Source organism: Zalophus californianus, chromosome 15, assembly GCF_009762305.2.
Source record: "Zalophus californianus isolate mZalCal1 chromosome 15, mZalCal1.pri.v2, whole genome shotgun sequence".
Taxonomy (NCBI): Eukaryota; Metazoa; Chordata; class Mammalia; order Carnivora; family Otariidae; genus Zalophus; species Zalophus californianus.
The window spans coordinates 73075808-73089983 of NC_045609.1; the positions used below are offsets into that span (position 1 = coordinate 73075808).

At 31.2% G+C, this 14176-nt stretch overlaps 1 protein-coding gene across 1 annotated transcript in view; it reads left to right on the forward strand.

Moving 5' to 3' along the window:
- ATRNL1 (attractin like 1) overlaps positions 1-14176 on the forward strand; it is an 891320-nt gene that overhangs the window by 161074 nt on the left and 716070 nt on the right. Inside the window, 5 exon segments of the mRNA XM_027596871.2 lie at positions 1581-1665; positions 3105-3313; positions 4346-4464; positions 7950-8082; positions 11899-12080. Of these exon segments, the coding sequence (XP_027452672.2) occupies positions 1581-1665; positions 3105-3313; positions 4346-4464; positions 7950-8082; positions 11899-12080 (728 nt within the window).

The following is a 14176-nucleotide window of genomic DNA, read 5'->3' on the forward strand; positions in this document are numbered from 1 at the left end:
TATTGGGAGCACTGGGTTAGATATAGTTAGGCTTTTATACGTCTGTACTCTCTTTTGAGAGTATTTAATAGGCAGATATATTTTGTGAACTAAGGAGAGAGATAGGAATAACTTCTTTTGGGGGGATTTGTGTTCTTTGGAATAGACTTTAGGAGATATAATTCAAGATGTATTTTATTGCTGTCTGTTTTCTAATTTCATTTTCTAAACTATGATTTTGGTTTTTGTAATTACTTTGATCTTCATTAGTAGTGATATTGAATTAAAACCAAATTATTATTTTATTACTAGCATTATAATTACATAAATAGGAAAACAGTAATTTATTACAACTTTAACTTTTACAACTAACTGTATTTTAGATTATTTTCTTGTTCCCAAAGGGCTTCCAAACTACCTAAAAAAAAATTTGTTTTTAAAATCTTGTTACTTCTGTGTGTTTTTATTAAATACCACTGCCTTCTTTAGATATGGCATGTTTAAGAAGATGAAATTTAAAACACTGTCCTGAGAATGTCCCTAGTCACTGAAAATTGAATCACTTGTCATCTCAAAATCTATATTAGTATACGTGTCAATTTTGAGGCTAGGTTATATTGAAATTATACACAGTTTTCTTTTCCTTTCCTTTCTTTTCTTTTATGTTATGTTAATCACCATACATTACATCATTAGTTTTTGATGTCGCGTTCCATGATTCATTGTTTGTGTATAACACCCAGTGCTCCATTCAATATGTGCCCTCTTTAATACCCAGTTTTTTATTACCATTTTTCTTTCCATATTTTTTATATAGCTCATGAATTATTTGGGTTTCTTATTTTTTCTAGATTTTTGCAACTGAAGTCATTCTCTTTTACATAAAATGAACACTATTATTTTGAAATATCAGATCATTAAAATGATTTAGGTATTTTATTTCAGTGATTCCATTTTAGGCATTATTTCACTGAATATTAAATATTCCATTTATTTTCATAAGCATGCATGTAAAATTTCGTTTAGTAATTTAATTTTCTAACAGGTTTGCCCAGTATTGGCATTCATACAGTTTCCTATATGAGCCTTGATTTATTTAATAAAGATATGACTTTGGAATTATCCTCCAATATAAACTATACACCTATTTTTTTTTCATTTTCATTATTCTCATATACTTAAATTTATTTGTGGGAATTTTATGCAGAAGTTATTTTTATTTTAGGAATGATGCCAGTTGAGGGGCGCCTGGGTGGCTCAGTTGTTAAGCGTCTGCCTTTGGCTCAGGTCATGATCCCAGGGTCCTGGGATCGAGCCCCGCATCAGGCTCCCTGCTCTGCAGGAAGCCTGCTTCTCCCTCTCCCACTCCCTGCTTGTGTTCCCTCTCTTGCTGTGTCTCTCTCTGTCAAATAAATACATAAAATCTTAAAAAAAAAAAGGAATGATGCCGGTTGAGTAATGATACTAAATTGTAGGTCATGGCAAGTTTATGAAAGTCTTCCTAATTTTAATGTATCTTTAATTTGACCAAAGATGGTTTTGTAGTATTTGTCTTAATTTGTTTTATTTCATTTTTTGTTTTGCTGTTCTCTTTTTTCTAGCTTGTGATGAATGGAAAATATTACCGAAACCAAATCTTCATAGAGATGTCAACAGATTTGGACACTCTGCAGTTGTTATTAATGGGTAAAAAACATACATTTTTCAGTCATCTTATCCACATATTCTGTTACTCTTTTTAAAAATTATCATTTGTACTTAATGGCATTGGGTATACCTAGTCTACCGTGGAATACATTTTGGTTCGTTAACCATATCCTTCATTCTTTTGTGTTCAAATATATTTAAGAGAAAGAGGAGCAGTCAGAGCGCTGAGATAAAACTAAAATACTTTAAGAAAAATCATCCTGCTTTCTTTTCTTTTTGTAGAGATCAGACAATGAATGATCTTTAAAAAGATCAAACTGAAATGATAGATGGGCTAGCCCCATATTTCTATCAAGGAGAACAAGGAAAGTGAGAAGAATTAGATTCTCATTTTAGTTCTGTCATTAACCATGTGATTTTTGACAAGTCCTTTAACCTCTTTGGACTTTAATATCTTTATATCCCTTGGGATTTTGGATGGGATGATCATTAAGTTACCTTGTTCCTTTAAGTTAGTATCATTTTTCTATTTTTTTTAAAGATTTTATTTATTTATTAAAGAGAGAGAAAGTGTGTGTGAGAGAGAGAGAGATCATGAGCAGGGGGAGAGGTAGAGGGAGAAGCAGACTCCCCGCTCAGCAGGAAGCCTGAAGTGGGACTCGATCCCAGCACCCTGGGTTCATGACCTGAGCCAAAGGCAGATGCTTAACTGACTGAACCACCCAAGTGCCCTCATTTTTCTATTTCTATAGCAAATTTTGGTAATGTGGCAGGAAACAATAGCTCATTCATTAGCTTAAAATTTATAATTCATAATGACATTTTTATAAATTTATTTTATCACCACTTTATTCTAATTATGTAAAAATTCTTCAAAATGATACTAAAAGCAGGTAGAAGTTAACCACAATGAAACTCTGTAATTGATATCAGTTAGCTTTCAAAATGGTAATAAATGAAATTCAGAGTTTATACATAAAACCTCTAGGCTTCTTTGTTGCAATACTGTGTTGGTTGACTTTCTCTTTTTAAATAATAAAAGATAATATTGAAGCATTTTCTGATTTTTCCATTTATTAATAATATTGTTAGAAATAAAAATTATGCTCTTTTAGGGCATGTCAGACTTCTTTGGCACTGGTAATTGAATTAATTTAACATTGTCTGGACTTTTCTTTCCAAATTGAAGTTTTGAATATCTTTTTGATATTTTACTCTTGGTTTATTTCATAAGAGGATGGTAAAACACTGAAACACAGACTCTGTATCTAATACCTATATTCATTGTCAGTATTCAAAAATTATAATTCTAGATAGCTGTTCTAAAGTGTATCTTTTTATCCATGTACAGGTATTTTCTATTTCTAAAAAATTGTTTACTAACTTGATAAAATATATTTAAATTTATTTTTGAAACTAATATGTTAGGCTTTTCTTAATATTCTTTCTTTAAGATTCTTGTTTTTTTTTTTTAATAGGTCCATGTATATATTTGGAGGATTTTCTAGTGTGCTCCTTAATGATATCCTTGTTTACAAGCCTCCAAATTGCAAGGCTTTCAGAGATGAAGAACTTTGTAAGAATGCTGGTCCAGGAATAAAATGTATTTGGAATAAAAATCACTGTGAATCTTGGGAATCTGGGCATACTAATAATATCCTTAGAGCAAAGTGCCCTCCTAAAACAGGTAGTTTTTCTTTTTTTCTCCCTCTCTGGCATAAAGCTTCTCTACTTGGCTAGAAGTAATAATACATTTTGCTTATAAGATTTACCTTAGTATAGCCTTTAGAAATTAAAAATTCATAATCCTCTAATTAGGAATTTTAATGTTTGAACTTAGCAATGATTAATAATTTACTATTTTTATTAGCTATTTTTTGTTTTCTCTTTTCAATTCTATATGTAATATTATGCATATCAATATTTTATGTGTAATATAGTCATATACATATATAGATATATATGAACTATTTTCCTATATAAGTAAAAAATGCTTTAAAGTATACTCTAAGAAATACTGTGTTTCTAAGAAATACAATGAAATAATTTATTCTGCATTTGGTAGATTTTTCTTCTTTAATATTGCCAAGCCAACCACAGAGTTAAAAGATTTTCTAGAATTTTGATGACCAATGTTTTAGTTTAATACTTGTTATAAAGTATTGAATAAGTAAATCAAACATCAAAAATTGCTAGTAAATATTTATTTATGAGTGAATGATTTGGATAAAAATTGTTCCATTTTCTTTAAATGGGTGGGGGTTTTATGCATTTTTGTATGCTACAATTAGCGATGTATTTTCAAGTTTTGCTAGTCTATGATAACTCAGATTTCTCTAAATATCTTTATGAAGAATGATAACCAATGAGTATTTGTTTTAATGTTTCTTTTAGATGTGTAGTAATGCTTTTTTTTAGTAAAATCTATAAGTCTTCTCGCCCCCGTCCCCCGCCATACTGGATAAATTTTAAATGGCAGTAGGATGCTGGTAGATTGAATAAGTAAAATGAGGGTAGAAGGTGTCTCAAAACCTGCAAACACAATTCAAATTCAATATGAAGTTAACTTCATATTGAAGATGTTGTTTTGATATTGTTCATCGTATTTATGGTGTAAAAAGTCTCAGTGATTCTTAAAGAGATGTTAAAAATGTGTGAACTAAGAAGCGTGACGTTTCCTTTCTCAACCTGAAGCATTCATGTCTCACCCGTACCGCAGCTGCTCCTGATGAGAGATGTTACAGATATGTGGACTGTGCGAGCTGTGCTGCTAATAGCAACGGGTGCCAGTGGTGTGATGACAAGAAATGCATCTCAGCAACCAGTAACTGCAGCGTGGTTAGTATCCGTGGGCGATCGGTGCTGTGGTCTGATCGTTAGCTTTCCATCTCGTGGCTTGTACAGAGAGCACTTTACACATCAAGACACTTCGGAAATATGGAGGGAGTCCCTCCCTGTGTTGTAAATTCTCTCCAGTTTCTTGCTCCGATTTGTCAGTCTAGATTCCAGTAACTTTTAGTTCCTCCCATGTCCTTTAAAAAAAGACTATAACTATAAATGTAGTCTTCTGTGCTGATAGACACATTATATAGATAAGTATCAGAATGATTTCCATGGGATTCTGGTCAGACATGCACATGCACGGTAGTGGTGTGGCCTGATGTTTTGTTTACATGCTTTGTGTGTAAGTTTAACCTGAGGTTGACAGTGGCAGTTTCCCTTTATCTCTGTCGATCAGTGGTTCTCAACCAGAGGCAGTTTTGTGCCTTAAGGGACATTTGGCAACGTGTGTCGACATTTTTGGTTGTCAAACTGTGGGGCTGCTCCTGGCATCTAGAAAAGGCCAGGGATGCTGTTAGCATTCCGTAATGCATTAACTGTTCCACAAAAAACAAGTATCTGCCTCAAAATGTCAATAGTGTTAAGTTTGAGAAACCTTATTCTAGGTAGACAATTGAAAAAAAATTACAAATTAATATGGTAGATGAAAATGGACTAAGAGCAGCAAAAATTAACCTTTTAAGTGGGTAGGATCAAAATATCCCATGTTTTCAAGATGTCAACAATTTGAAAGAAAAATTTCAAAAAGTATTTATAAGTATAGCATTAAAAGGATTAAAAACTATAGTAGGACCAAACATTCTCTTACTGAGCTATAGCTTAAACAACTAAATGATGTGCTTACATATTTTCAACTAAATGTAACATACATTATTTCTCTTTTTGAATTTGTATTAATCACCGAAAGTACTTGTTTTTTAAGATTACTATGTGGAGGTAAAAGGTAAAGAAAAGAGAGTTTGAAAACTAAGTAAAAAATTTTTATTGTATCAAAAGTTTTCTTCAGTAAACAGTCATATTTCAAAATATTTGTTTTATGGTTCTGTACTAAAATAATACTCAAAACTTAAAATGGAGGAAATTTTTCAGTTATTGACTCATCAGATTGAAACCTTTGTTTTCATACATATTGTATTGGTATATACTTTCTGGTGATATAAGTTGCTTTAATAACAGATATACTTCAATTTTATATGAGTTTTAACGTTTATAGGACATGACTGCTTTAAAAATTTGAATTACTTTTTTATATTTGCATTAATATTTATCTAATGGGGGTTATTTTAGTGAGTAATGTGGAAATAGGAGTTAAGTAAAATAAAGCATGGGAATAAGGGAGTAAAATGAATAATGTTATTAAATAAAAATTATAACAGATTGTGTTTAAAGCTTTGTTGGATAACCCTGAGTTTAGACATTGTGTTTAGACATTTATACTAAATGAAAATGTGTGTACCTCAAAAATTGTGTTATGTAAATTGCTATCAAGTATTCATTTTATAAAGTGACCTTATACTCTATATTTTATTTTTTATAATGATGTGTTAATAAGGAAGGCACTGGGTGAGATGGTATAAGTGAGCAGATGGTACTCACTTATAATTTAGACTTTGATGTAATGTCCTTTAGATGGTTTCATTAGAATGTCTGGTGATTAAGCTAAACTAAACGCTAATGGTTACAGAAAGGTCTGTGAGATTTTAGTGTAAATGATGTCCATTGATACCCTATTTTGTTATTTAGTCATATTTACTCTGCATATTTTGTGTTCTAACAGCTCAAATAACCTGCTTACTTATCTGATTCATTAGGCCAAAAAATATCAGCCATGTTTCGGAATAACAGTCAGCTTTCTTTCATCATTGATTAAATTGGCCCTGTGTGGGATTGACATATAATTTCATATATTGTACTGATTCAGTGTCAATAAATGACTCTACCATTTGTAATGAAGAGCAGTGGAGTTTTTTGGATGGTGACTCTAATGACACCATTGTTAGTCTAAAGACTGGCATTAAAACTGTTCTTTCTTTTATCCTAACAAGTTGTTTAGCCGTTCTGTCATTTTTACGGGTTATTCTATTTATCAGATGATTCAAGTAAATTTATTCCTTTTCAGTTAGCTGACAAATGTTTAGAGTGTATTCTAATTATTATATAGAATAATGCTAAGATTTATATTTTATATGAAGACAGAAATCTACAAATTAGAAAAAGTAACAATAAGTAAAAATGTTCTGAATGAAAATGTGGTGGTTGAATAAGAGTCACAAAGTAATTTGAGATTTAAAAAATGTATCTTTTCTGATTTTTTTAGGGTGAATAAAGACAAACATTAGTATCTATCTACTTTTTATCTGTTACCTTATAGTATATGTAATTTGCTCTAAAGAAATAAACATCTTTGGAATTGAGGTGATTGCAATGTATTTTATGTGGGAAAGTATAGTAGTTTATAAAAAAATAAAAAAATATAATAGTTTATAAAAAATATAAAAAAATATTTAAATTATCTAAGAGGTTAAAAGTTGCTTCAACCATTTTTATATGTGGGATAGGTATAACTAAATTTTAACTGTTAACTTTATTGACTGAAAACAAATATTTAACTCCCTTAATTAAAGCCTGAGTTAAGCATTTGTATCTGTAGAGAAAAAAGAAGATTGAAGTGGGGCTAAGCATTAAGTTCTTTGTTTTTTTCTCAAGAGTCATGGAAAGAATTGAGCCAAATATTTTTATCACAGATATTGATGACATCATGTGAAATATCTGAACCTTGATGTATATAAGGAACTCCCACCAAAGTTCCTATGTTGCCTATTTTTTTCCTTTTTTTTTTTGACCTTTAATCTTAATCTCTTAATACTGGAATTTAGTTGACATATGGTTATGTTGTATGGTAGGACTGATCAAAGTCTGACTTCTGTGGCTTCTTTGCAGCCACCATAAAGGAAATGTGACAAATACAGGAGAAATGTCAATTAACCAAAATGATTATTGGTTATTGGAAATAAAATTAGAGTTATTGCAAAAATAATTTATCTTTTTAGATTGTATTTGATTTTGATAAAGTATCTCTTTACTTTTTACTACTTACCATTTTTACTTCATTTCTAGGGGTTTGCATGATTGTTTTATTATGACTAGAATTCTTTCATGTGATCATGAAGAGAAATGACTCTACATTGGCTTTATTTATTGAATTGGAAGCCTATTATCAGATTCAATAGAAAAGATTTTCATTAGATGGTTTCTGTTTCAAAATGCTGAATTTGTACATTTTTTGCAATAAACACATATTGTAGTTCCAACAACTATAGTTTAAAGAAATGAGTAAAAGAGATTCTGATTCAGTAGAACTGGATTTGGGGTTAGAAATCTGAACTTTAAAATTCATCTGGTGATTTATAGATACAATGTAGTTTAAGAATTATTGCTATACAAAGGTAAAAAATAACATGCTTTATCTTTTGACTTTCTAGTCTGTGAAAAACTACACCAAATGTCATGTGAGAAATGAGCAGATTTGTAACAAACTTACCAGCTGTAAGAGCTGTTCACTAAACTTGAATTGCCAGTGGGATCAGCGACAACAAGAATGCCAGGCTTTACCAGGTAAAGATTTCAATTTGGTAAATGAATTTTATAGTCCACAGATGAATACCGTTATAGTAAAGAGCATTTAGTAAGAACATTCCAGTTTCTAAAATTAAATCAATAGCAAATAAACAATAATATTGGAGTAATAATAGCATTGTTTCTATAAGACAGTTTGCTTCCAATTCTTTTAAGATGTTCAGGATTTCTTGTATTTATTATACTAGTGATTATAACTTAAAAATAGAAAATAATAAGCACTCAGACTAATATCCAGATTTAATGAATGTTAACATTTCAACCTATGTGTTTTGTTTTTAAGTGCCCTTTATCTTTGAAATTCTGGGAACTATTTTTTACTGACTACCTTTTTATTATAAATTACAATTTTTGTAATAAGTTTTATATGATTTAATGAGAATCTAAGTTATGTAAACCAGAGAAAAGCCCATTTTGAAAAGCAATTTCACTTTATTTTTTACATGTAATACTCTTCTTAGTAGACTCTAAGTACTCTTCCTTTTAAATATAAAAGATAAAATCAGAAAATAGAAGAATAATGTAGGTATTTAACCAGTTCCATCTTCTTGTCATACAGGTAAACTGAGTCATACACTGGTAAAGCAACTTGCTCAAAGCTGCATGGCTTGTAAATGGCAGACGTAACTACTAACTGGGTGTTCAGTTTTTGCCTTTGTCTATCCAGTGGTTTTTGTTTGTTTTGTTGCATTTTTTCAAAGAAAAATTTCTGTGCCTGTGTAATTCTAAAAAGTCCTTGGAAATCCCATCAAAGGATTTATGTCATGCTTAGAAGTTCATGTAATAAAATAAAAATTAGAATGCCCTTAAAATACCATTCAGATTTTAGAATATTTAAATTTTGGGTTTTGTTTATATACTGACCTTTAAAATTTTTAAACAGTGATCTGTGTATGTGTGTTAACTTTGAAAAAATTAGAGAATAGTAATGCAGTTCTAGATTTTGAGAAGCAATAGTGAGATGACACTAAACTTGAAAGTAATATTGATATCTAAATGTTAAATTCTAAAATCAACATGTAGATCAGTAAAAATACAAAGTTGTTTTAAAAATCTTGGACCAAAGGGCACCTGGTGGTGCAGTCGGTTAAGTGTCATGATCTCAGGGTCTTGAGATAGAGCCCTGTGTAGGCTCCGCGCTGGGCATGGAGCCTGCTTAGGATTCTCTCTCTCCCTCTACCGCTCTTACCCCGTGTACACACACACCCTCTCTCTCTCTCAAATAAATAAATGTTTTTAAAAAAATCTTGGACCAAAATAAGCTTTGACTGAAGGAATATATATATTTAAAGGAAGATTGCTACAATAAGAAGGGAATTTGATTGCCAGTGGAAGTTTGGAAAAATAAGTGAAGTCATGTTTGGTAGTACCCATCTACTCATTGCCCAGGAAAGAATGTTAGTTTGGTATGAGGGCTCCACTTGGCCAGGCTATTTTGGAGAATAATAAATACCATACAGTAAATATAATAAGAATTACATTATAAGCCAATTCCCCTTGTTTTATGTTCATATTTACTAAGCAGCAATTTGAGTATATGTAGTTTCTTTTCCACTCAGCTTGTCTTGAGGAAGTGAATGCTCCAGATGGAGGACCCTGTCTATCCAGAGGTGTGCTTTTCCATGAACATTTGTGGATTGCATTTTTTCATTGATCTCATATAAACTTGGCAATTTGAATTTATCTCACTAAACTCATTTTAAAAATTTACTGCTCCCTATTTAACTCTGAAGCTGAGTTGATGCTCAATATTACAAAGCCTAAACCATCAAAACATTCGGGTCAGCGGTATACCTTCGTTTAGCCCCAGAGACCCATGCATTTGTTTTCATTTGTGTGATTTGTCAACCAGGTGTTTTTGTCTCATAAAAAAATGAGCCAGGCAAAAGTAATCTAAATCCTTCCTTGATTCAATAAGGTCACAAAAGCCATAATTAAACAGAACTTTTGCCTTGTTTCCTTAAAGTGACTAGGTACTTTGGATTCCAGAAGACAAGGAAGATTGCTATAGGGATAGCCTGAAAAAGAACATAAAGGTGTTTTAAACAATCTTTTTAAATGACAATTATACTTTATTGAGGTATTACTATGTTCTAGGTACTATTCATAGTACCCAATTCAGTGGGACAGCAGTTATTAAAGAACAGGAGTCCCATGCTCATGGACTCTTTCAGAGGGTCCATGAGGTCAAAACTAGTGATACTTAAGATATTATTTGCTTTTTAAATTCTGATTCTGTCATGGGTTTACTATGGAGTTTTCCAAAGTCTACATAATATATGATTCTAATAGATTGGAGACGTATATGAGACTACAGTTGTCTTATATTAAACCAACATTAAAGAGATTTGCAAAAATGTAAAATAATGTTACACTTTTCACTATTTTTTTCTGTTTTGAAGACTATAATTCTTTTAAAATAAAATCTGCTTTTAATTTTAAGTTGTAATGTTTTCCCCCTAACATTTTATTATGAAAATTTTCAAATGTACAGAAAACTGGAAAGAATCCTAGAGAGGACACCCACCCAATACCCTCACCCAGATTCTACACTGAACATTTTGCTCTGCTTTATCCCTGATCTGTCTATCCATCCCCCTATTCATTCATCAGTCTGTCTTAATTTTTTGATGCCAGTGGCCTGATTTGAATTGTCAGCTTCTCTTTCTCAGAGAGAGAATTTGATGACATGTCTCATTTGGGTCTGTATATAGCATAAAGGGGCAAGACACTCCAAAAGCCAGAAGAGTGTGTTTGTAATGAATTTTTAAATTATAATTTTAAGTGAATAAGTAAATATATTTTTAAATGGTCAGTTTTATTTTTAATATGGTCAAAGCCAATAGATAAAAAATGCATAAAGAAAAGATATGTGAGGTCCTCAATAATTTTTAAGAAATAAAAAGATCTCGAGACCAAAATGTTTGAGAATTGCAGCTTTAGAACAATTCCAGAAAGTTTGCACTACTGCATCTAAAGCCAAAGGTCGGGGCAAAAGGCACCAATACATTTAATGTGGTATGGACACTAAAATGTAGTTAGACTTTATAGAACAGTGTATTAATGAAGCACTGCCTTATTAACTAGTACATACTAGAGCATAACTTTATAATGTATTTATAAATGTGTGTTTTAGAAAATAGGCACTTTTTTAAAGATCAGCTTGTATTCTAAGGATAAACCACTGTTATTGAATAGTATGCTTAAATGTTAGAAAGACTTGAATACCTGTATAAAAATAAACATTAGAAAGCAAAAATTATAGCTTCTTTATTAAACATAAAAGAAATGAGACTTCTCTCCCCACAGTAATAATTAAAGAATCAAAGAACCCAACTTATATCAAAATAGTGCACCTGGGCTATGGAAATTAGATACGGAAAGGAGGAATAACTTTGAAATTGCTTTGGTTATGTGCTGGTTATTTTCCTTTTAAGTGATCTTGTATAATATAAATTAGACCTGGAGATGTAAATATAGTAGTGATTTTGTTAGTTGAGATACCATATGCCAAGACACTAGAAAACCTAGCAGACAGTCAATACATTTTAACAGATTTTATAGCCATAGCTTATATTATGCTTAAGAATTAAAGAAAAAATTAGGATCTTCCTTTTTATTCTTCACCAAACTATTACATAAATTTTGTTTAGTAAATGATATTGATATCCTTAGAATTTTTTATCATTGAAAGTTATTTAAACAAATACAGACGTATTTAGAATTCTAAAATAACTGAAAAATATACATGCCTTTTGGTAATCTCAAAATAAGATATAATTTTTTTTTGATTAGCTCATCTTTGTGGAGAAGGATGGAATCATATTGGTGATGCTTGTCTTAGAATCAATTCCAGTAGAGAAAGCTATGACAATGCAAAACTTTATTGCTATAATCTCAGTGGAAATCTTGCTTCATTAACAACCTCAAAAGAAGTAGAATTTGTTCTGGATGAAATACAAAAGTATACGCAACAGGTAACACCTCTACTTGTTTATATCATGGAAATATGAAGAAAGTCCTATAATCATTAGCAGTGGTTCATTCTTTTTGTTTTTAAATAAATTATTTTTACTAAATCTTGGAAGTAAAGTGGAACTGACTTCAAAAGTCAATTGGCAAAAATTAATCTGTATATGTATTTGGGAATAAGATTTTCTAAATTACTCATCTTGTGTTTTGCATAGTAAACCACTATATTTCTTACCAAGAAATCATTTCATATGAATAAATACATTTAAAATAGATGTGTATAAAATTTAAAAATTTGTTTTTTTTTTAAAGATTTTATTTATTTATTTGTCAGAAAGAGAGAGAGAGCATGAGCAGGGAGAGCGAAAGGCAGAGCAGGCAGGGGGAGAAGCAGACTCCCTGCTGAGCAAGGAGCCCAATGCGGGACTCGATCCCAGGACCCTGGAATCATGACCTGAGCCGAAGGGAGATGTTTAACGACAGCCACCCAGGTGTCCCAAGAATTTGTTTTGAAGTGTAATGGCTTCGTAACTTGAGATGTCCCTTATAACTAAAACACTAGAGGGACAGCTGGTTGGCTCAGTCAGTTGGGCATCTGACTCTTGGTTTCAGCTCAGGTCATGATCTCATGGGTCCTGGGATCAAGCCTCTCTTGGTCTCTGTGCTGAGGGCAGAGCCTGCCTGGGATTCTCTCCCTTTCCCTCTGTTCCTCCCCCTACTCAGGCTCTCTCTTTCTCTCTCTCAAATGAATAAATAAATAATTAAAATAATTAAAACACTATACCAACACATTGGTTACGTTTGCGTATAGGTGTTTTTTGTGAGTGTGTGTGTGTCTGTTGTGAGCTGGGTTTTTGAATTATGCTACTTTTTTTTTAGGTGTAGATTTGCTTGAAATAATATACTAAGGGTTAGCAGAAATAAAACCAATTTTTAAAGTATATAGAAGCTATTGGAACATACAGCACTTAGAAACTGTTTCACTATTTCAGGGGGTTTTATGGAAAAATTTCCATAAAAAATGGAATATTTCTTTGAAAACTGGGTGATAAGTATTAAGGAGGGCATGCGTGGTGATGAGCATTGGCTGTTATAGGCAACTAATGAATCGTTGAACACTATATCAAAAACTAATGGTATACTATCTGCCGGCTAATTGAACATAATAAAAAATAATAAAAAATGAAAACTATCAAAATATTATTTTATAAGACATTTCTAAGGAATTTACAGTATTTTCTATTGTTGGATTGTTAAAATACAGTCAACTCTTAAGAGTAGATTATGTAAGGAAATTTGGAAATAATTTACTAAACCTCGTTTTGAAATACTTTATTTAGTTCATGTACTTACTTGAAATGTACTAATATAAACTGTCATAGCATCATAGCAGATTTTTGTATTTTGTTTCAAATATAAAATTAGAACTCAAAATACATCAGGTGATAAGACTAAACAATAATAAATGCCTCAAATCTGTAGTTTGTACTAGATTTGGCCTTATGTTTAAGATGAAAACACAACGCACACATAGACACCCTATGGTCAATAATGCACAAAGTAGCATAATTTCTATACAAATAATGTAGGTGTATCTATAATTCAGCTGTTACTTTGAAAACTCTATTAGGTCAGATCTCAGCGACTTTATTTTGACTTTCAGTTATGATTTTTATTTGGACAAATAGTGTATTGGTACTTCAAAACTCCACTTCACAAGAGACAATTTGGGCTTGAAAGTATTTTAGAGAAAATATTACCAATTACTTGCTATAGAAATACTTAAGTAATGTTTTCTTGGTATAGCTGATTTTAAAGAAGCATGAAGACTGTATCATCAAAGTGATGGAGAGCATGCAACTGGACATACTGCTTATCTTTAAAACTTAATAGCAAGTTAATCTCTCCAGCTCTATATTCTTCATCTGTCACAGGGATAATAATCATAGCTACCTTGTAGGTTTATTGTGAGAAAAAATAAGATAATGCATATAAAGACTATAATTTTTATTTTTGAGTATTTACAGTAATTATTATTGTTTACATTTTAAGGTTGTTATTTTTGTATCACTTTTCTTACTGCTGCTATTACTACTAGTTC